The 25,376-nt window shown below is 36.8% G+C and overlaps 1 protein-coding gene across 1 annotated transcript in view; it reads right to left on the bottom strand.

Moving 5' to 3' along the window:
- oxt (Xylosyltransferase oxt) overlaps nt 1–25,376 on the bottom strand; it is a 335,397-nt gene that overhangs the window by 90,266 nt on the left and 219,755 nt on the right. Inside the window, exon 10 of the mRNA XM_090406721.1 lies at nt 1,155–1,357. Coding sequence (XP_090262847.1) covers nt 1,155–1,357 — 203 coding nt within the window. The remainder of the gene's footprint in view (nt 1–1,154; nt 1,358–25,376) is intronic.

The raw sequence follows: 25,376 nt of genomic DNA on the forward strand, positions 1-25,376 counted from the left end.
TATACTATAAAGTAAACAATCTCGCATGTATGGGGATTGCCGTAAAGACTAATGATTGAAGAATTTCTTTCCTTTCATTATAAGTCATTAGTAGGAGAGATTCAGTAGACTGCGCTTGGAATTGGATATCAAATTGGATCCTACACTATTAATGAAGTGCATCTGGAAGGTCTAAGGAGGTCAAGTTTTTTTTTTCTCTCTCTCGTGTAATTCATTCCACTTTGCTTGACTTTTGTGGTTATCAGTTAAAGGTAAGCTGATACTGGGATGTATATAGATTATGTAGTAATGGATTCTTTGCTAGGATATATGTAAAGATATGCATATATAAGTTACATTGTCATGCTTCCCAAAATATTACTACTTCTGGCAGAACAGCAGCAGAAAGATTATTTGCTTGCTGACCCAGAAGTCTATTAAAGTGTTACCATCTAGGATCACTGAAAAATTCTGTAGCAAACAATATACAGACTAACTATTTTGAAAGAAGAAACACTGGATATCTTCATGATGTTTACTGTAACAAGGACATTAATCTAACTGATAAGCTTAGGCGTTGCTGGTTATTCATTACTTATTTTTTCACGGTATTAACAACACCACAAACACTTTTATCAACAAGGATGTTTTATATAAAACATCCTTGTTGATAAAAGTGTTTGTGGTGTTGTTAATACAGTGAAAAAATAAGTAATTAATAATAATGTAACAAGGACAATTACTCAAAAAGTCCTCTAAAGTGAGTGACACAAACAGGAAGATATCCAATTACACTATAAGCAAAAAAAAAGAAAAGAAAAAAAGGATCAAACTTGTGATTCTAAAATGCTGGTAAAATCCTGTATCAAAGAAAAGGAGATATATACATTTTTGAAATGAAACCGATATAATAAAAGCCTTTAGAAAAAGAGATATCCCATTATGGAATGGTTGTTTGCTCAGTATTACAAAATTATTAATTTGTAATTATATAATAGTTTAGCTTAATTACAAATTAAATAAGCTCTTGCATACTGAACTAGAAACATTTATAACATTAAGTCTAAAAAAATTGAGTTCTGAATGAAACTTCTTGAATGCAGTCTGTTAGAAGTTTGGGAACACAGTTTAAGAAATTTTAAATTAGAAGATATAAAATATATTTAATCACTAACCTTAAACATATCATTCATATTGAATGAAGTAGCTTCCAATATTCTAGTGGGTGTTACTTTACAAGACCTTCGTGAAACATAAAACTGCCTAATTCCAAGCCTAGCAAAGCTCTCATACATTGTAAGACGAGCATCATCAGGGCTTGGTGATTTGTCTTTGAAGTGATAATCATTCTGCCAATAATTATCTAGACCCTCCATAGCTAGATTAAAAAAAAAGATGCATTTGATGTCCACAAATAAAAAATAATTCAGAGTTTAGAGTCATTAGTTTATATACACAGCAATATTCTCCAATAATTTCTAGAAAATCTTTACTTAATACATTAACAGAAACAAAATATTTGTTTTCAAAACTAATGGTCTATATTTGCTGTTATTAATATATAATGGCATTAGATATTAGTGGAGTTTCTCTAATGGAAATTTCATTAATATAATCCTCTAACTATGGCAAACCCGATTATAACAAACTAATGATCAAAACTTTATAAGTACAATGGTATACTAAAAGAAAACTATTGACTAAAGTAAACTGTTTTAGTGGACCTTGTATGTTTACTACAGTGATAGTTGATAACAATGCTGCACTTGAAGAGGATTTAAAGACCTGTTAAAAATTAAACTCATTGAAAAGTAATGTTTGAATTTTTAATAAGAAATTCTTCATTAGTAGCTTACCATTTGATCACACATCTTTTCAATGTCTGTGCTGCTTTGATGACAGCCGTACTTTTTAATTCTCAGCTGACAGTGTAATAACTAGTGATCCTCATGGTGTGCAGGTGTGAAAAGTAGAGATTTGGATGCTGAAAACAAACCACATTTAAGCAGTCCATCATGTGCAGTAACACACAATAAAAAACACATCTGGATAAACCGATTCAAGGTGATTGATATGGTAGATTGTGTTTTTTATATGTTCATTATTTATTTATTCAAACCCTCCCCCCCAATTGTATGTCTTTTTGGTAGCTCATCTCATTATTTAATAGGGATCTGCAGTTATAACTAGCTGTATCCACCTAAAGCTAATAGTAGATTATTTTTGGTAAAACTGCCAACAGTGACAGGACCAAATTGAGCAAATGATCTATTGTTCAATCAAGCCCTGTGTAAGAATATAATCTATTTCTAATCAAAAACATAGCTTAACTCAATAAATGGAATCAGTGTGAATGATTGTGTTGATGCATAATCTTTTGCCCCATTAACTTGTTAAAACTAGTAACAGCAAAATAGGTGAAATTCATGCATTTAATCTACTGTTTATAAGTATAATCTGTGTGTTAAGTAAGTGCTGTGAGAAACTCATATTAGAGGCTTAATGGAGTGAGTGAAACAGCACCGAGAAAGGATTAAAAATCATATTTAATTGTTCCAAATAAATTTCCATCTCAGTTACTGAGACATCATTAGAGAGTAAAATATTAGACTTGTAACACACACACACACACACACACACAAAGGCAATATAAAACTAAGTGAAACACCTGGCTGTACTTACACTTTTATCTGAGGCAGGCAGGCAAGGCCTGAGATGATAGAGTGCTCAAGGGCCCTTCTCATTGTTTGGGGCCCCTTAAATTGCTCCAAATTTTTTTGAGTCCCCCAGCTAGAGCCTTGTGCTTTTGTGCATAAGCACATGAAACACATGGTTGCATGCCACTTCCCAAAATATGGGAAACACTAATACTTTGAGATCCCGATTTACATCCTAGGGTGCCTCATCTAGTTAGGACTTGAGTCCATCCACATTTCACTTAGTTTTGTGTCACCTTTGTGTGTGTGTGTGTGTGTGTGTGTGTTACAAGTCTCATATTGTACTCATTGATGATATCTCAGTGACAGAGATATCATCAGAAATATTTGGAAGAATTTAATATTATTTTTAATCCTTTCTCAGTGCTATTTCAATCCATTAAGTATCTAACATGTCTGTTACGGGGGGGGGGGGGGGGGGGTGAAGACGGCCTCCCCCCTCCCCGTCAGTAGTGTGCCTCTGATCCTAGGATGTACATGAAGCTAATATCTCCAATAGAATCCCTCCTAGAATTCTTTTTACTCAGCTACGTATTGTCCGACAAAGTCAGACACACTAACTTAATAGAAGTCCTTCAACAAATAAGGCTAGATGAAAAAGACATCAAACCAATAAAAAATCTGTATTGGAATCTGTATAAATCAGCTGCCATTCAATTAGACAACATTACTCATGTTGGAGGTTTAATGGAATATCATCAGCACTGAGAAAGGAAAAGTTTACGACAACACAGACAACATTACTACCAGTGATCAAAAGAGGAAGGAGACAAACATGTGTGCTCTCACCACTCTTGTTCAACATATACTCAGAGGTAATCTTCAAAAAGGCATTGGAAGAATATCCAGAGGGAATCACAATAAATGGAAAGAATGTGAACAACCTATGATATGCAGATAACACCATGCTAATTACAGATAACATCATGGATCTCCAAAAAGTCATTGACAGAGTATACATAGAAAGCCAAAGAATGGGAATAAATATAAACATCAACAAGACAAGACACGATCATCAGCAAACATCCAACCTCAAAGAAACAAACTCAGTGGGAAAAATATCAATCAAGTGTCAAGGTATAAATATCTTGGTTGCTGGCTTAATGAAAGGTGGGATCTTGAAATAGATATAAAGACAAGGATTAAAGTTGTGAAGCAGTCCTTCATGAAAATAAGAACATTATTCTGCAATAAAGATCTAAACACATAACTCAGATGCAGAATGCTGAAATGTTACATCTGGTCCATTCTATTCTATGGAGTTGAAACATGGACATTGAAGGTGACAACCATCAAGAAAATTGAAGCCTTTGAAATGTGGCTATATAAAAGAATGCTGAAGGTATCATGGACAGAAAAGATTACCAGTGAAGATGTCTTAAAATCCATTGGAAAAGCCGACGATCTCATACAAACAATCAAGAAATGAAAAACATCATATTTTGGTCACACATCATGAGAAACGACAAATACCAACTTCTAAAAACTATGATGGCAAAGGAGCTAGAGGAAGAAAAAGGATATCTTGGTTTGACAACATCAAGATGTGGACAGGAAATAGCAGCATATAACTGCTCAGATTAACACAAGAATGCAGTTTGTTCACCAAGATGGTCGCTGACCTTCGATAGAAGATGTATTGTCCCACTACTCAGCCTCATGCTGGCTCGACTGTTGCTTGTAACAACAAGGGTCGCGTGGCCTGCTTAGGAAGAGGGCAGACCACAAAAAGTGTACTATAGTCCCCCACATCAACCAAACCACATGATCTGCTCCCTGAACATTGAAGGTCTCTCAAGATCTAAAGCCGAAGTCACTGGGAAAATATCTCAGAATAAGAATGTCGATGTCCTGTTACTTCAAGAGACACATGTGCCTGACACTGCCCCAAATAGATTCAAGATTCCTGGCCTCATCTTAGTGACCAGAGGTTCCATCCCAGTCATGGTTTGGCCACTTGTGTGCACCGAGGCCTGCTCAACTCAGCCATTACCTGACCTGGAATACGCCACTGGAATAAAGGTGGACAATCTTAAAATCTACAATGTCTACAAACCTCCATCTCAGCCATGGCCAAACCAGATGTTAACTCTCCCCCCCCCCCACACACACACAGTCATTTAAGTGGGAGATTTCAACTCCCGCCACTCCATGTGGGGCTGTCAATCTGCTGACCTTAATGGAGAACAATTGGCAAACTGGATATCCACAACCTTTACCTGATTTTCAAAGCCCAAACAACCAGGAACCTTTCACTCTGCCAGATGGGGGAAAGGCATATACTCCTGACCTATACATAAACCCTCCAAATATACTGTGCAGGTTGTGTCTCCCTTAAGTAATTCAGACACCTTGTTCTTATCTCTTCTCCCACCAAGTAACATTCACACAGCCATTCTCCACCAAGAGTCATCTAGCATTATAAAAACACCAATTGGAATGACCTCCAAGATTTCTATGCCTCATTCCCATGGTTGGATTACTGCTTTCAGTTGTCCAACCCAAAATGTGCACCAAATGCATCACTGAAATAAATCTCTCCAGAATGGAAGAACACATTACATTTTATTGTAAATTCCCAATCTCTAAGTAAGCCCTAGTTCTCCGAAAGATGTGCCAAGGCTGTACGAATAAAGAACTACGCATACCGTACCTATTATCATAAACTCTGCTTTCTTTCACTGCTTATGCCAAAGCCTGAAACAGCTGCAAGAAAATCATCAATGAAACAAAAATCTATTTTCAAACAGCCAAAAGTAGAAACCTTGCATCATCTCAAAATGGCAGTTGCACATTTTGGTCTGTGGCCAAAGCAGCTAGCCACAACTTTCGCTCAACATTACTTGCACCACTACTGCACCCATATGGGTCTTTTGCATCATCACACACAGTAATGCAATCTCCTGGGATCATATTTTTCCTCAAATGCCTCCAGAGATGATTTTGGTAAATGTCTCACAAGCATCCCAATATTCATTGCCTCTGCTGATCTTCACCAGGAAGTGATCAGAAAAATCCTACCCAAATTACATACCAAAAAGTTCCCTAGTCCTGACAGCATTCCTCCAATTTTCCTTAAGATTTGAACTCCAGAGTTGATTCTTATTCTATATTGCCTCTTTATGCTTTCTTTCTGCACTGACATCTACCCTACAACCTGGAAATTAGCCGATATCCAACCCATTCCCAAGAACAGTGGCAGATCATCACTTCTGTCTTCTCCAAAGTAATGGAGAGAACCATCAACAGCTAACTCCTATGCCAGCTTGAAAGTACTCAACTAATAAATGACTACTAGTATGGATTCCACCAATGGCCATTCAACAGGGGATCTGCTCACCTGTGTCACACACCTTGGAACAAGCACAATGGAAAAGTATGGTGAATTCCAAGTGGATGCACTAGATATCTCCAAGGCTTTCCAAGCCAGGTCTAATACAAGGGCCTATGAAGTATGCTTCCATTATTCAGTTTGTCCCATGACTTCTGCAACTGGGTTGCCAGTTTTCTCACTAAATGCACATTTGTCATGTGGCATCTGAATTTCGGGTTCTTGTCAATCATCACTCCTAGATCTCTCATCTCCTCTACTTCCTTTAAAGTTTCCTCACCAAGTGTGTACGTTGCATCCCATTGTTGCTAATCAAATCTCAAAACCCTACCTTTTGCAACACTGAGTTGACAGTTCCACTTACCTGCGCATTCATGCAATCCATTCAAATCCTCCTGAATGGCCATAACATCTGCATTGCTCTCCCCAATTTTGCATCCCAAAACTGATCCCTGAGGTACACCACTTTAGTATCCTGAAAGAGGAATTGACCTTCCTCTTTTGGGACACTGCACCCTCAAATACAACTTTCTGTACCTAACTGACAGCCAGTCACTGATCCAACTCAGAAGCCTTGTCCAATCCCATCTGTTTCAATTATCTAAAGTCTGTCATGTGGCAGTCTATCAATTCTTCATGTAGCTTCCTCAGTGAGAGGGTGCATCACCATGTCCTTCCAGTTCTCTCTGTTGATGGCTTTCCTTTTTGTTTCTGCATAGCCATGTAATCCTGTCCATGATCTTATATCTTCAAGCCATGTCCTTCATTTCTTGCCTCTTTTCCCATAATTTTTCCTTCTAAAACTGTTAGTATCCTCTGTTCTGCTGAACTTCTCAGTACATGTCCTACCAATCTCATCTTTCTCTCGATCATTTCCTGTAATAAAGATGTGTTCTGTAGGACATCTGTATTTGTCACATATTCTGTCCATGGGATTTTCAGAGCTCTCCTATAGCACCACATTTCAAAGGCCATTATCTGTTGACTTACTCTTTTCTTGAATATCCAGGTCTCACTTCCATACGTGAAAATTGGCGACACTAATGTTCTTATTATTCTTTTCTTTGTCTCAATATTCACAGAACTTCTGAGCAGATCTTCATTTTTCCAGAATGCATCTTTAGCTATGGCCGTTCTTATTTTTTATTTCTTTACCTTGCTTTCCATCTACAGTAAAGTAGGTGCCTAAATATTTGTATTCTGTTGTATGTTCAATTTTCATATTATTTATGAATATTTCTGGCTCGGATCTGCTTTCTTTTGAGATTTTCATAAATTTGGTCTTTTTTGCATTTATATCTAATCCAAATTCTTTACCTCCATCAATTATTAGATGCAGTAATTTGATTAGTTTGTTTCTGTTTTCTGCTATTAGAATGGTATCATCAGTGTATCTAAGATTGTTGTATTTTATACCATTGATACTAATTCTTATTTTTTGTTTTTCAATCTTTTTCATCACTGTCTCACTATAGATATTAAACCTTGTCTAACTCCTCTTTTTATTTTCACTACAGAAGTCTCATCGTTAAAAAGCTGCATTTTCTGTTTGGTGTAAATCATTCATGACTTATTTTTCACGGTATTAACAACACCACAAACACTTTTATCAACAAGGATGTTTTATTAACGCTAATATTTCGCTGATTTTCAACTCAGATCATCAGAGCACACCACACATGTAAACGCGACAGTAAGTAAGTGAAACAATATAATTGCAAAAGACAAAAGATCTAAAGTCCTATTTTTGGCGCCCTCTAATGGGAAAAAAAAAAAAAAAAAAAAAGGCTGCAGTTATCCAGGAGTTTTTCTTAGGATAACCGTCTCCCAAATTTTTGGCAAATTAATGCAACCATATTTGTTAAGGTTGGGAGAATTCTTCAAAGCCATTGCTGACTCAAAAAATAATCTTTCAGATCTATAACGACTCCTAAATAGCACATTCGTTTTCCTCCATCTAATCCTGTGTGAAGGAGTGTCCAAAGCGTGGTCCGCCAGTCCCGACTTGCCATAGTAATAGTAGCGAATGTATCTTTCATGTTCTTCCAGGCGGATGTTCACTGATCTTCCTGTTTGCTCATAATAGGCCAAGTCACAGTCACATGGAACTTCATACACTCCTGGGTGTGCTAAAGGGTGAAGTTTATCCTTTGGCGAGCGGATCAGAGTTGCCAGCTTGACATGAGGTTTGAAGGTGGTGCGAAGGCCATGTTTCAACAATACTTTGGCTATCTTTTCTTACTTTGAAAACAAAGTACTTACCACAGCTACATACAGGCCACAAGTGTGGTTGCGCTATGTAGATGATGTGTTTGCCATCTGGCCCCATGGACAAGACACTTTGGATGCTTTTGTCACCTACCTAAACAGCCAACACCCCAAAATTCACTTCACAGTAGAAAAAGAATCAAATAACTGTTTACCATTTCTTGACACATTAGTCACCTGCCTTTCAGATGGATCACTATCTTTTTCTATTTACAGGAAGCCTACACACACAGGAAGATACCTACATAAACAATCACATCATCATCCAGTCCAACAGTACGGCATTTTAAAAACACTTACACACAGAGCCAGAGCCATTTGTTCTAACGATACAGCTCTGACCACTGAACTCCAGTACCTGCGCCATACGTTCTTAGCCAACGGCTACAATCCCTACAAAATAGATAAAATACTACATAGGCCCATTACTCTGCCCTCCCCTAATACACAAGAATACAACATGACCATTTCTATTCCCTATATCAGAGGTACATCGGAAAAGATAGCCAAAGTATTGTTGAAACATGGCCTTCGCACCACCTTCAAACCTCATGTCAAGCTGGCAACTCTGATCTGCTCACCAAAGGATAAACTTCACCCTTTAGCACACCCAGGAGTGTATGTAGTTCCATGTGACTGTGACTTGGCCTATTATGGGCAAACAGGAAGATCAGTGAACATCCGCCTGGAAGAACATGAAAGATACATTCGCTACTATTACTATGGCAAGTCGGGACTGGCGGACCACGCTTTGGACACTCCTTCACACAGGATTAGATGGAGGAAAACGAATGTGCTATTTAGGAGTCGTTATAGATCTGAAAGATTATTTTTTGAGTCAGCAATGGCTTTGAAGAATTCTCCCAACCTTAACAAATATGGTTGCATTAATTTGCCAAAAATTTGGGAGACGGTTATCCTAAGAAAAACTCCTGGATAACTGCGGCTTTTTTTTTTTTTTCCCCCATTAGAGGGCGCCAAAATAGGACTTTAGATCTTTTGTCTTTTGCAATTATATTGTTTCACTCGCTCACTGTCGCGTTTACATGTGTGTTGTGCTCTGATGATGCTGAGTTGAAAATCAGCGAAATATTAGCGTTAATAAAACACCCTTGTTGATAAAAGTGTTTGTGGTGTTGTTAATACCGTGAAAAATAAGTCATGAATAACCATCAACGCCTAAGCTTATCTATTAGATTAATGGTGTAAATCATTTTTATAATCTTAAGTACATGATATTCTATGTCTAATTTATCTAATATATTGAACATTTTATTATGTTTTACCTGGTCAAAAGCCTTCTGAAAGTCTATGAAACATATGTAAATGTTCCTATTTCTTTCAATTGATCTTTCTATTAGTATTTTTAGTTCCAGGATAGCATTAATGGTTCCCATTCCTCTTCTGAAGCCTTTGTTGTTCACTCAATTCACCGCTTAAGGCTCTTTCAATTTGTTTGTTAACAATGGTCAAAATAATTTTAGATGCATGGGATATTAGGCTCACAGTTCTATAATCCTCACAATTTTGTGCATTATTTTTCTTTGGAATTGGTATGCAAATAGATGTTGTAATATCTTCGGGTAATTGTATTGTTTTATAGATATCCTGAATGGATTCCACTAAATAGTTATTGCTAGTCAAAGCTTTCAGCAGCTCAGCCAGGGGATTTATTATTAGGAAGATTCTTAATTACGTGTTCTACCTCCTTTCTTGTGGGTCGAGTGGTAACTGTTGCTACGTTTAACTTAAGGTGTCATGAATCAACTGCTGTCTGCAACTGTGCAGACAGCAGTTCTGAAATATTTTCATTAAATTTTGATTTTACTTATCAGACCTCTATGATGATGATAACATGATCATAGAGGTCTGATAAGTACTCCACCCATCTTCCATTTATCTTTTCCTTATCAATGAGTATGTTTCCATCTTTGTCCTTGATGTTATTAGACTGTGTATGTTTTGCTTTTCCATTAAGTTCTTTCACTTTCAGGAATGCTTCTCTGGTTTTGTTCCTATTTTGTAATTCTTCTATCTCAGTGCGCTGCCTATTTATCCAGTTTTCTTTCAATCTTTTACATAACTGTTTGATTCTTTTATCCAAAGTTTTATATCTTAACCTTTCTTCTTCATTTGCTTTTCTTTTCCAAGTTCTTCTTGCATCAATAAGGTTGATTACCTCTTGAGTTATCCATGGTTTTTTCTTTCTTTCTTCTTGTTTATTGATGTGGTTTTTAGCAGATGTTATGAAAGCTACTTGTAGTCTATTCCATTGAGAGGGTTCACTTTCATTTTGCAATTGTGCAGACAGCAGTTCTGAAATATTTTCATTAAATTTTGATTTTACTATCGGATTTCATACCATTTGCAAATCCCATTTTAGGGGTTGACTTCTTTTAAATTTTATTGTTTTCAGGTGAATATTCATCTTCATTAAGACCAGTCTATGATCAGATTCAGTCAGCACTTGGCATCACCTTTGAGTTCTGTATTCCATTGAAGTAATGTTTACTGACTACAATGTATAATTGATTTTTGTATCGTCTATCCGGACTTTCCCATGTATATCGTGTGCTGTTGGTTTTTACTCAAAATAAGCGTTAGTTATGATGAGACTGTGCTTGTTGCAGAAATCAATCAGCTTTTGTCCTCTCTCATTCCGAATTCAAAGTCCAAATGGACCCACGTGTGTAGATGTTCTCTCTCTGATCCAACTTTTGCATTCCAGTCACTCATAGCACAAATAACTCTATCTTTCTTGCCTCCGACTTCCTTTATACACCATTCTATTTCATCATACATAATATCTATTTCTGCTTCCTCATTCTGTTCTGTAGGAGCATATATTTGAATGATCAGCATACCTCTAGGTTTAGATTTTGCTAGAATTGCCATTACGCTATCTGATTTTTTGATTATATGAATAATGTTTTTATTAGTTTTCTTCTCTACAATAAATACCATGCCTCTTCTTGATATTTCACTACCTGACGTATATTTTATATATCTTGCTATTTGGAAGTTTCGACTCAAAATCTGATGATCCCTTCCAAAAAGTTTCACTTATTCCTAGTATACTAATATTCAATCTCTCCATCTCTCTCATCACATTAGCCAATTTCCTACATTTATTCAATTCTCTTACATTCCAAGTAGCAATATTCAAGCAATTTCTGCATTGAATTTCTTTATAGAAGTCACAGATTGACGATAACGCAGGGCATGCTATATCATCCTGACACCACCGTTCCGGGCATATTGAGACTACCTGGAGTTTAATTCTTTTCTGTTTAGACATGATGCTTTACATAGTGGCATTTTTTATGGAATGAGCCGCCAGAACCATCCAACTACCAATATGAATGGAGGACCAGAGCTTTTGCAAAATCCAAGTACACCACCGTATATAGATCTCCCTTGTCCAAGGTATTTGTCACCTTGTTATGGTACATAAGTTAGTACTTACTTATGTACTTATTAACCATTACTTATGTAATGGTTAGCAGTTCCCTATCCTCTAAATATGCAATTAATGCTTGGGTTACACAAGTTTCTATCCTCTAACTCACAATGTTCCTTTTATACATCAATGACCTGCTCCAGTTGACCACCAATCCAATACACAGTTTTGCTAACAACAGCACACTATATTCCTCCGTCTCCCTTGATAAACCTTCCACCAAATAAATTACAACTCACAGAGCAACAACTTCCACATGCCTAAATACTGATCTCCAAACCATTCTTTGATGGGGCTCAGATAATCTTGTCAATTTCAATGCCTGCAAAACAGAGTTCTATCTTACTTCCCACAAAAAAATAACCATTTATCCAATGACAACATCCAAATCTCTAAGCAAAATAAGATCTCATTCCTTGGGATTAACTTGACATCAAACTCTTGGCTAAGCGGATTATAAAAAAAAAGTAGAAGATGAGATGGAAAGAACCAGAGGGCATCAATGGAAGTTGCGTAAGAATGTGGTGACGAGTAGATATTTTACATGGAGAATTGTCAGTGAATGGAATGCGTTATTGAAATATGTTGCTAATGCAGAGAGTGTTAAGGATTTTAAGATTCGGTATGATAAACCCTCTGTCCAAAAAGAAACCAAACTTTTTGAAAACAGAAGAAACTAGTGGTACCACCTATTGCATCTTTTTTTTGTTGTCGAAAGCAGCAACTTTCATTAGCGTTGTGTCAACTGTGTATGACATTTGTTTCATTAGAAGCTGAGTTAGTGCCAAGAGTGACAGTGTGTTTTGAAGAACGGTCATAAAATGAGTTTCAAACAGAAAGCTGTGATTGATTTTTGTGTAAAACTTGGTAAAAGTTTTACCGAAACGCATCAAATGCTTCTAAAAGCATACGGTGATGAATACTTATCCCATACTCGAGTTTATGAGTGGTTTAAGCGATTTCAAAGTTTATGAGTGGTTTAAGCGATTTCAAAGTTTATGCGTGGTTTAAGCTTGAGGACAACAAAAAGCTGGGCCGTCCAAAAACTGGAGTGAGCAAAGTTAACATCCAAAAAGTGCATTATTTCATCAAAGAAAACCCAAAATCGTCTGTGAGATTGACTGAAGATGAATTGGGGATTCCAAAATTGACTGTACACAACATTTTGACCGAGAGTTTGGGCCCTTGTAAATTGAATTCACAATTTGTTCCCAAGTTGACTGACGACCAAAAAATGTCCCTAACACTGTAAGGACCTCATTAAAACCGCTTGTAAAGACTCAAACTTCCTTGAAACAATCATTACTAGTGATGAAACATGGTGTTTTGAGTATGATCCTGAAACAAAGTGCCAGAGTGCTGAGTGGAAACCACCAGAAGGGAGGGCATCAGAAAAAAGTGCTTGGAGAAGTCAAAAGTAAAGACAATGTTGATTTGTTTCTACGATTCCAAGGGCATTATCCACAAAGAATTAGTTCCGCCTGGCCAAACGGTCAATAGTGAGTTTTATCTCGAAGTTTTGAAGCGATTGATAGCGAGAATTCATCGTGTACAGCATCGTGATGCAGGCAGCTGGTCATTTTTGCATGATAATGCACTATCTCATCGTTCGAATATTGTGAGACAGTTTTTGAGCAAAAACCAAGTTTGTGTGTTGGATCAATCGCCGTATTCACCTGATTTAGCACCCCTGTGACTTCTTTCTCTTCCCTCCAACTTCATTTGCCGATGAAAGGAAAGCGATATGACACCACTGAAAATGTTCAAGTGGCGTTAACCACGACCCTCAACAGTATCCCAAAAACCGATATAAAAAACTCATTTAACGAATTAATTGACCATGCCAAATGCTGTATCAAAGCTGAGGGATAGTATATTGATTGAAATAAATGGACTTAAATAATTATAATTGGCCTGCGTTTTATTTTCTATCAAAAGTTCGGTTTCTTTTTGGACAGAGGGTGTAGATAAGGTGTTAGTTGAATGAACCTCCCAAAATGAATCTGTTAAAGTTAAAGAAATCCTAACTCCAAAAAAAAGTTAGAATTCCTCTTTTTGTTCAAGTCATTACTTTATCCCCAAAACAGCTCTTACCCCTGTACCAATCACTGATCTGTCCATCAAAGCACTACTCTCACATCATGAGAAGTGTCCCTAAGAGCTCCCTAAATGTGATGCAATATAGAAGACAGCAATCAGTCTGATTAATGACTCACTTCTTATCAACTTACTCCAACCACTCATATAGGTTCTTGTATCTAAGCATATATCTTCTATAAATATTTCCACAGTAAATGTTCATCCAAGTTATCATCGATAATTCCCCATCTAACAAATCCAATGAAACACATGTAGCTAGCGCCCAACATCCCTTCACAGTCAAACTCCATACTCATGGAAAAGTTTTTCTTCTTCCTCCTTCTTTCCTACTGTTGCTGTATTCTGGAACAGCCTTACCTCACATGTGTTTTCCAAGGAATACAATGTACAGGTCTTCAAATCCAATGTGAACAAGTTCTTTGTTTCCCAATTCTCTTCTTGTACATGGTATTAACATACTATAGGTTGACCAACCCAACATAAAAAATCCCATAGCCTTAATTAATATCAAGCTTATCTAAAATTCTAAACACTTCAACATTCATGAAATGTAATGTGATTTGAAATTGAAGATGATAAACAACAAAAACTGGCTGGCCAATTACAAAGAGTGGAAGACCGACTATAGGAAAGCATTTTGCTGAATAGCCCTCTATAACGTGCCTTCACCAATGTCAAGTGCAGAATCATATTTCTCAAAATTTAAGCTTTTCATACTGGAAAGCTTAAATTTCGGTGATTATTCATGTTAGTCCTTCACAATATAAACAATGCTACAGGAACAAAATAAATGTATTATTTGTAAGCGAAGGTTTCTGTAGGTAAGCAGTTTTGGAGAAAGTTTTCAGTATTGAAAACCACATGTTTATTAAACAATAAAAAATAAAAGAATAAAAATTCCGACAAGTCTCGTTTGTCGTAAGACTTACATCACCAGGGATAATGGTGTATAAAAGTTTATATACACCATTATCCCTGATGATGTAAGTCTTACGAGAAACAAAACTTGTCTGGTTTTTTTATTCGTTGATGAACAACCAAAGATTATTGATAACTAATAGTCAATTATATTTTTTTTTGACTTCACAACCGTTCATTAATTGAGAACCCAAATATAAAATTATACGTTCATTACTGTATGCTTGCGCTTGTTGAAACAATGCTAGTTGTTGCCACGTTTTGTCACTCACAGGTGTTATACCTGAGGCAGTTAAATTTTTGATAAAGGCAGACCAGACAAATGAAACTTGTCGGGTTTTTTATTGTTTAATATACATGCGGTCTCAATAACGAAAACTATCTCCAGAAATTTTATTATTTATTAAGTAGCTAATATTTCTCTGGATTTCAAGTTAGCATCTTACACTTTTGATAGATAGACTTACACTTTTGCTGTGTCTGCAAATGTCTCCGGAACTTTGAAGCTTAAATCAATGTTGGTGTACCATTCACAGACACCATGCACCTTCAAGGGTCTAAAAGCCATGTTGCCAGTCAATTGGAAATGGAACAAGAAAGCTTGGGTTATGCAAGACATTTTTATAGATTGGTACACAAATTATTTTTGTCCTACCGTGCTTTGCTTCTGTAAAGAAAATGATTTGCCAGCCAAGGCATTGCTTCTCTTGGATAATGCCCCTGGACATCCTCAAAACCTTGCTGAAGTAAGAACACCATTGGATGTCAAGGTTGTTTACATGCCTCCAAACACAACATCGCTTTTGCAACCAATGGATCAGGGGATTATATCACTCTTCAAAGCCTATTACTTCCATATAACATTTATGGAAATGGTAAGAGTCTTGGACTTGTCAGGAAAAACTATTAAAGACTATTGGCAGTCATTCGATATTTTGAAGGGTATTAACAACATTAAGGCAGGTTGGAACGAGTGTCAGCAAAGTGTTTAAAAGGAAGCATGGGAAAAACTTCTTCCAGCATTTATGCATGACCTCGAGGAATTAGAGCAAGAGGAGAATGTTACTGAAGACATTACCAAGCTTGCACGAGAGGTGGGATTGGTTGATATTACAGCTGAAGATGTGACAGAGGTCTTAGAGAGTCATGATAAACCGCTTTCCAATGAAGACTTAAAAGAATTAGCGAAACAATTAAGTCAACATCCAAAGAAGGCCCTCTGAGAGATATAAAAATGGCCAATTTAGAGCATATCCTTGCTAGCATAGAGACATTGACTGATGAACTCTGCGACATGGACCATAGTTGGGAACGGAGTGCAAACGTAAAAAAAAGTGTAATTGCATCTATTCGACATTACACTGAACTCCTTAAAGAAAGAAAAAGAAAATCTAGGCAGTTAACACTGGATACTTTTTTTCAAAAAAAAAATGCAGGTGATCCAAAACCAGGAACTTCAACGTAGAAATATGCAATATCCTTTCCAAGTTTCATATTTTTTGTATATAATTTTGTTTTGTTTTCATTATTAATAATTTTATTTTAACAAATATATATGAATGTATTATCAAAGGTTTAAATATAATGTTACACATACTTCGCGTGCCTATTTTTTGACTGTGCAGAACATACCTCCCATTAAAATTGGGTTCATTTTACGCCCGTTTTTTCAGGAATGGAAGCGAGGCATAAATCGTGCACTAGGTAACAGAAACAATTCATATTCTTGATTTAGGATCATGAAGCTGGAGAAACAAAGGAAGAGAAGTTAGACTACATGTTTAAAATATCTCCCAAATTGCAGACATATCTTGAGGATAGAAGAGTGCTTAAGGACTGATGCTGATTTTAACATAGTCTCTCAGATTTGTAGCAACTTCTAGGCAGCACAGTACACTTCTATTTCATTTGTGTGATGGGTTATAGAGAAAACGATCTGCCAGTCCTTACCTACCAGAATGATGACTGAAAGTAACATTTATGTTCTTTGAGGGAGGGGGCAAGAGATCTACTAGTTTTTTCCAAAGTAGGCTAAAATGTAGACACATAGAATTGTGTATTTTCCTGGGTGAGTAAGTGATGAAACTCATTCGTCCACTTCAGATGAAAGACTGCAGCACTATGGATGAAAAGCTGACCTAATAGACCTACTCATAAGGCTACAAATTAGATGTTTAACATTAATGATTAAATTTTGTGCATTAAAAAGAATATTGACTAAAAACCACACCTGAATATTATTATTAGAGCTCTGACATACTTTCTTAAACTCATTCACACGAGATGCACTCACATATCGTGCTGATGTGCAAACCATTCCACTCGCTCACAGTTCTGAGAGAAAAATGTAGCTTTTATCTCTTTCTTAAATGCACACAAACTTAACTTCCATGGATGTCTCCTTGTCCTCTCCCCACCATCCATATAATGAAAAATTTTATCAACTGATATCCTATAATGCCCTCTCAAAAGTTTATAGATTTCTATCATATTGCCCTCTTTCTTCTGACTACTAGTGTCTGCAGTTCACACGCTAACAATCTATCCTCATACTCTACATTCCATAATCCCGATATCATCTTTGTAACTCTTCTTTGCATCCTTTCCACAGCTTTTTTTAATCTCTTTTATAATCTGAAGACCAAATCTGCACAAAGCAGTCTAGATGCAGTTGTATCAAGGCTTTGTAAAGGGGCAAAATGACTTGCATATCCTTATATATCAATGTTTGTTTCAACGTTGCAATTATTCTCTGAGCTGCATATCCAATTTTATATGATATTTGATCTTCAACTTTCTATCAACCACAATTCCAAAATCTCTAGCCTCGTCAGTTACTCCAAAGCATAATCCCACCCAAATACAACATGCTGTTCATATCACATCATGCCAAAGAGCATAACTTTACACTTACTAATGTTGAATTGACAGCTATTACTATTTGCCTGCACTTCACCTTGTAAATGCCTTATATCAGTACCATCTTTGATTGATCAGCAAACAAATGAAGATCTTCTGTCAGCCCATTTCCAATATCAATAATGTATAGATTAAACACCAATGGTCGAAGGACTGATCCCTGTAGTATGCCACTGATCATTTTACATCTGACAGATTTACATTACCTTCATACAACTTTCTAATACCTGTCCATCAGCAATTCACTTATCAAAGCCAATAGTTTATATTCCAATCCCATATTCTCTAATTTATGCAACAGCTTTTCATGTATTATCCTATCAAATGCTTTAGCAAAGTCCAACAATATCATAGTGTATGATATTTTCTTAATGCAACTCAGCCATAACATTATTATGAAATATGAGCATCTTGCTCAAGCATCACTTCCCTTTAGTAAATCCATGCCATTCCTTGCAGAGTACATCTTGCTCGTCTACCCATTTCTGTATGCAAGCTCTTACCAACTTCTCTAAAATATTTAAAATTACTCCAAAGATACTGACAGACTGGCAGTTAGATACGTCAGTCTTTGCATCACCCTTGTGTAATGGGATTATCACACATTCTTTCAATTCCTGTGGGATCTTTCCTGAACTAATACTCATATTATACAAGCATGTCAACTTATTATAGACACATATTCTTGACAAAAAGATGCTCAATATATTTATTGCACTTTAAGTTGTTCACTTAACAGATTTTTTTAATTTATGGAATGCAAAAGTTATTTACTATTTTAATTTAGTATTGATATTTAATATTAATTTTTTATTAGTAAATTAAAAAATAAATGAATTTATTAATAAATTAATAAGAAATTAATTAATTTAGTGATGAGGAAAATAGCACTAAACTGAAAATAGCAAATTAACTAAATTTTAAATAAGATGTTTATTAACTTGCTTATATTTCACTGGATTTCAAACCTGCATCTTCAGAACAAAACAACATGCTATAGTTTACGTGACAATGAGCAAGTGAAACAATTCAAACTGTAATGGACAAAACATCTAAAGTCCTAATTTGGTGCCTTTTAATGTTGTAAAAAAAAAGCATTACAGTTGTATAGAAGTTGTTACTCCTACACAACTCAGGATAACATTCTCCCAAATTTTAGGCAAATTAATGCAGCCATACTTGTTTAGGTTAGACGAATGCTTCAGTCATTGCTGACTCTTCTGACCTGTAATGACTTTCATATGGCACACTGGTTTTCTTCCATCTAATCCTGTATGAAGGGGTGTCCAAAGAGTAGACTGCCAGTCCACACCTGATATAATAATGGTAACGAATACATTTCTTACGTTCTCCAAGGAAGATGTTAAGAAATCCGTCCACAGTAAGCTAAGTCGCAGGGAACTTCATGAATTCCAGGATATGAGGGAATGGAATTTATCCTTAGGAAAACAGATCAGAGTAGCTAATTTCACATATGGTTTGAATGTGGTGTGAAGTACTTTATTAATACTTTATCTTTTCAGGTGCATGTCAAATATAAGAAATAGGAATAGTAGTGTTTTGTCCTTGTGTCATAACTATTATTTTTCAGAAAATAACACATACTAAAATATTAATTATAATAAATTTAATTAATACTTTCTTATATTTTGGCAAACATTACAATGCCATCATCAGGGATCACAAAAACAATGATATCTGGTTCAGCTACTCAGGACTTCTGCTACTGAGGCAGATTCAAGGAATAGCCTCTCACTCTATTATGCCACAGCAAAAAATATGAGAGGCTATTCCTTGAATCTGCCTCAGTACTGAGAAATTTTCCTAATCTCAAGAAATGTGAGTGCATGAAACTGCACCAAATTTGGGAAGTACTTATCCTCAGACCTTTAGCCAAATGGTCAAGACCACCCAATTTAGCCTGTTATATTTGTCTGCTTCATCTATTCTGATGTAGACGGTGCCATTGTTAATATTCTACTTTACTTCACACTATGTAGATTAATGAATTTGTTTTATGACTGCGCCAGTTTAAACTACTTATTGAGTGCGAGTTTGTAAGCAATATGATGAATATAAAGCAGATATTATTCCCCACTAACTCTTACCTATATTTTATCTCAGTTGTAGCTTAAACTTATCAATTAGCATATCATAAATACTTTCTCCTTATTAGTCAGATTTATGCAGGTTCATATTTTTTTTCAAATCAGTGCATTGACAGACCAGTCTCAGTGTATTGTTCACAATTCAATTTACTTAAACTTAGAATTCATATTTTTTTTCCGAATCAGTGCACCGACAGATATATACTATTCAATTTACATATAAGCATTGACAACGAAATCTCAGATCTTAGATAATTGCAATTAATTCTATCTTAGTTCTCTTACAATTCTATCTTATATTCTAAAGATAACTTCTGGTATTCTTACTAGTCATTCTTACCTATTAAACAATAACTCATCAAGCGTAAGCTTGATTAACAATAACTTACATCTTCTACATACAGAATTAAGCTTACTCTTAGAACATGTACTTGCTCATTTACATAGATAATATTTATGCTAATATATTTGACTGGAGACCAAAACACAGAATGCGATTTGTCTGGAAGTACTTACAAACTTACAAATCTTTCCTTGTACTTATTACGCTTGATTCTTTTGTCTTCATGCTCTTTCATTCTTTCTTTCTTTCTTTAGACTGTATGCCTATTCTTTATTTCCTGCCTTTTCCTTTGCCTTCTGTCGTCATTAATCTTTAACCTTCAGAGTATATTAACCAGCAACGTGGCAACATCAGCTGCTCAATGAGTGCTATCTCTGATAAGCTTTTCGTGGCTCCTGTGAAAGACAGTTGGCCTCACACAGTAGTGGGCCCAGGGAAGATGGCTGAAGATCCTATGACATGGTGTCCTTGTCCTTGTGTGTTTGACAAGGGCAAAAGTAGGAGGGCCACATATCATTTTATCTCTTTTGTAGGAACTGGAGTCATTGAGCAAGAAAGCATGTCAGAGATAGTTAAGTTCTGTGAAAAGAGCTGATCATTAGAACAAATAGCCTTACCACTGTAAGGCTATTTGTTCTAATGATCAGTATTTGGTCTTGAGTGGGATAAAATTGAATTTCAACATGAAATTCAATTTTATCCTGCTCAAGACTAAATACTGATCACTTCCAATTTCAAATCCTCTGTACACTCTGGTGTCCTGCACCAGGGAGAAAACATCACTAACAACAATAACATAGTCAATGAGACATTTCTTATTCCTTGCTTCTTCTCTCCATGTGAATTTGTGTACATTTTTATCTTGGAACATCGTGTTAGTAATAACCAGTTCATGTCCTGAGCAGAAATCCAACAGGTATTAGCTTTGCTGTTTTCTCCAAATTTTCCCAAAATATTTTTGTATGTCTGACAATCATTTTCCTACTCTGCTATTTAGATCCCCAACAAGGATCAACTTTTCCTTTTTCATTGTGTCATTTGCTTTCTCTAACGCCTCAAAAAATTCCTCCACTTCTACCTTAGTAGAACCTTCTGTGGGACCATAGGCACAAATAAATCTCATTGTCCAGTTCCCCATTCTCATATTTGCCCACATCACTCTACTTGAGACCCTGCCATTCAAGAAGATTAGCCTCATGTTTAGTGTTGAATACTATGGCTACTTTTTCATTTCCTTTTTCATTGTGTCATTTGCTTTCTCTAACGCCTCAAAAAATTCCTCCACTTCTACCTTAGTAGAACCTTCTGTGGGACCATAGGCACAAATAAATCTCATTGTCCAGTTCCCCATTCTCATATTTGCCCACATCACTCTACTTGAGACCCTGCCATTCAAGAAGATTAGCCTCATGTTTAGTGTTGAATACTATGGCTACTTTTTCATTTCCTTTTTCATTGTGTCATTTGCTTTCTCTAACGCCTCAAAAAATTCCTCCACTTCTACCTTAGTAGAACCTTCTGTGGGACCATAGGCACAAATAAATCTCATTGTCCAGTTCCCCATTCTCAAATTTGCCCACATCACTCTACTCGAGACCCTGCCATTCAAGAAGATTAGCCTCATGTTTGGTGTTGAATGCTATGGCTACTCCTTCTTTTCCTTGATTGTCATTGCCTGAATATAACATTTTCCCCAAACTCTGGACATTAAGAAAAATTTTTTTTTTATGTTGAGCCCAAACACAAGAGGTTGGTTGTGCAACCTATAGTACATTGGTACCGTGCATGGGTAGTGAGTTGGGAAAGGAGGTACTTGTTCACATTTGATTTAAATGATTGTATATTGTATTCCTTGGGGAACACAACAGGAAGGAGACTGTTCCAGAGTACAGCAGTTGCTGGGATGAAGGATGAGGAAAAGAAACTTGTTTTGTGGGTTTCAAGGTGCACTGTGAGGGAATGTTGAGTAGCAGCTGCATGTGTTCCAACAAGCTTAATACTAAGTGGGAGAATTATTGATGCTATTTCAGATGAACATTTTCCATGGAAATATTTGTAGAATACACATATTACAGAGACCAATCATCTGTGCAAAAGTGTGTGTGGAGATGAGTTGGTAAGAGATGGGTCATTAATAAGTAATTGCTCTCCCCTGTATTGAGTCAAGCATTTTGAGGGAGCTTTTGGGGGCTTCCACTCCATATGTGAGAGCAGTATTCAATAGCTGGGCAGATTTGTGATTTGTATAAGGTTAACAGCTGTTTAGAGGTGAAGTAATGTCTTGAGCAAAAGAGAAATCCTAGTTTTTAGAAACTGAGGATGCAATGGTTGTGATATGTTTATGCCAGGAGAGGCTTGATGTCAAAGTAATTCCAAAAAGAGAAATCTCAAATTGTCTGGATATTTGGATGTTGTCAAAAATAATACTGGCAGGAAATGGTTCTTTTTTTTTTAATGAGAAATAAGACAATACTGGGTTTTATTAGCACTGAAATTGACTAAGTTATCTGAGCCCCATTTGAGGATGGCTTGGAGATCAGGATTGAGGGGAGTGGTGGTTGATGTTCTGTAGGTTGAGGTGAGTTGTGTAGAATAAGTTTTATCAAATGAAAGGGAGGAGTGCAATGTGCTGTCATCTGCAAAACTGTGTATTGGGTGGGAGGTCAACTGAAGTAGGTCATTGATATATAGCAGGAAGAGGGCTGGTGAGATGACAGAACCTTGTGGAACTCTGGCATTAGTTGAACGGTGAGTGGATAAGGAACTATTCACTATTACACAGTGCACGTCTAGACAGAAAGTTGGCAATCCAACTACAGAAGTCTTCAGACAGACCAAACGATGGCAGCTTGCTTAGTAAGTCCCTGTGCCAATCAAAAGCCTTGAAGATATGAAGTGCAACCACTTGAGATTTGCCAAACTTCTCCATGCATTTGTCCAGAGATGGGTGACATATGTGAGCAATTTCCTGTTGATTGGCAGTGACGGAATCCATACTGGCAGTCGTTTATTAGGTGGGTACCTTCAAGGTAGTGTAGGAGTTTGGAATTGATAATTTTTTTTCCATTACTTTAGACAGGACCGAGGTGAGTGAGATAGGGCAGTAGTTTCATAGCAGGCTGTGGGATATTTACTAGTGGAGACTGACTACTCTTTCCAGGCTGTGAGATAGATACTAGTGGAGTAAGACAGTATATACAGGCTGGTAGTCAGTTCTAGTGCACAAACTTTCAAGACAATTAGAGGAATGCCATGAGGGCCAGGAGACTTTTTTGTGTCTAATTTGGACAGTATTTTTCTGATCTCTTTATGACAAAAGGATATAGTGTGCATTGTATGTTGAGCATCTGGAATGGTTGGGGGACATTTACCATTGTCAATTATGCTTGCATTGGAAGCAATGTATGAGGCCAGGAAATTGGCTTTTTCTGTAGGTGATGATGTAACAGAGCCATCAGGGTATGATAGGGATGGGAATAGTGTTGAGCAGAAGATAAGACTGATTGCTTTGGCGAGAGACCAAAAGGCTCGGCTGCAGTTTGGAATGGGCTGCTAATTTCCTTATTTTTGCTCTTTTGAACTCTGTTTTGGAAACAATGTTGTTGTTTTTTTTGTTTTTTTTGCATCTATTTCGGGTTTGGGTACAAGTTCTAAAGGAGGATTGATCTGATATGATTTGAGACAGTTTTGGTATGTTTGATTTTACATTTGAACAATCTTGGTGCATCATTTGGAAAACCAGGGTTTAGTTAAGGGACAGTAGTTAGAAGTATGGGGAATATATGTTTCCATGCTAGTAGGGATTACTTTGGGTTGGAAGCAATAGTCCAACCATGGGAATGAGGCAGAGAGGTTGTGGAGGTTGTCCCACTTGGCACTCTTACAATGTCAAACTATGCTTGTATGGGAGTGGCTGTGTAAGCATTGTTGCATGGGGGAAGAGATGAGCACTAGATTGTGGTCAGAATTACCTAGGGGGGGGGGGGGGGGCACTACATTCACTTTGTATTTGGAAGGGTCATTGGTGAGGAAGAGATCTTGGATGTTTGGGGAGTGGTTCGGGTTATCAGGTATTTTGCTGGCATCTGAACAAGTTGTGCAAGGTCGTTAGTGATGGCAAATGTTTCAGCATTTCTGCCTGCAAGATCTGTACAGCTGGGGGAGAAAAGGCAGTTGGTGTTGTGGGCATTAAAATCTCCTAGGAAGATGATTTCACTGTTGGGAAAGTGGGGCTGGAGGAAATCAATTTTTAAGGAGAGGAAATTAAAGAGCTCAGTGTGGTTGGTTATATTAAGGGAACAATAGAGACAGCAGATGAATTTGACTGAATGGGGAAGGGATATTTTCAACCGAAGAAAGTCAAAGTCGGGTGATTCTAGGTTGGGTGCTCTCTGGCAAGGTATATCGGAGCAGATGTATGCACAGACACCATCCTTGGTCAAAAGGAGTTAAAGAGTGTGTAGTTTGGAAGGCTGAGATGAAAGAGTAGGTGAGGTTTGGTATACTGAAGATGGCAGTGGACACTATTAAGGTTAGAGTTTAGGCCACAGATGTTGGTGAAGTGGATATGTATGGTTCTATGAGACATATGTTTGACCGTAAAGGTCTTGCACGTTTCCTATGTAGTGTCTGCATACTAGTCTCCGTGGTGGTGCTAGTGGCACCACTTGATTTTTGTACCAATTTAATATGTCTGTAGTCAACGATCCAACTGTTGTCTCCATTTTGCCATCTTTCTTCAAGTTATCTTCAAAGTTGACATCCTTGTTTCCTCTGTGCAAATGTTAGGTCTGGCCAAGCATCTTTGAACTTGTTGTTGATCGCTGTTATTAATTTTCATGTGCTTGTCAGCGTGTCGCAAGTCACTTTTATGAGGCATGGAAAGTTCATTCCGTCCTTTCTTTTACTTATGGTCTGAAAGGATGGCACCTGACGATATTTTTTAGAATCGATGTTGCATTCTTCTGCTAATTTGATGATGTCTTCTTTTAGTGCTTTTCTGTTTTCCTTTGGAAAGTTCAAATAATAGCATTGTATTTTTTGTCTTTGGCCACCATCAAGTTGTGCACCGTTGATGTGATTAGGTCATGGAGTTCATTCGCAGGCAAGGGTGAACGTGAATTGCAGCGCTGATTGTCAGTTAGTTTGAGCTTGGTTTCCAGTGCTCGTATTTTGGAGGAACAAGTTTCATTCATAGCATTGATATGCTGTTCAAGATTTTTGATTTGTTTGC

The sequence above is a fragment of the Typopeltis vanoorti genome, chromosome 17, assembly GCF_054136105.1.
Source record: "Typopeltis vanoorti isolate ZY-2024b chromosome 17, IOZ_Tvanoo_1.0, whole genome shotgun sequence".
NCBI classification, from domain to species: domain Eukaryota; kingdom Metazoa; phylum Arthropoda; class Arachnida; order Uropygi; family Thelyphonidae; genus Typopeltis; species Typopeltis vanoorti.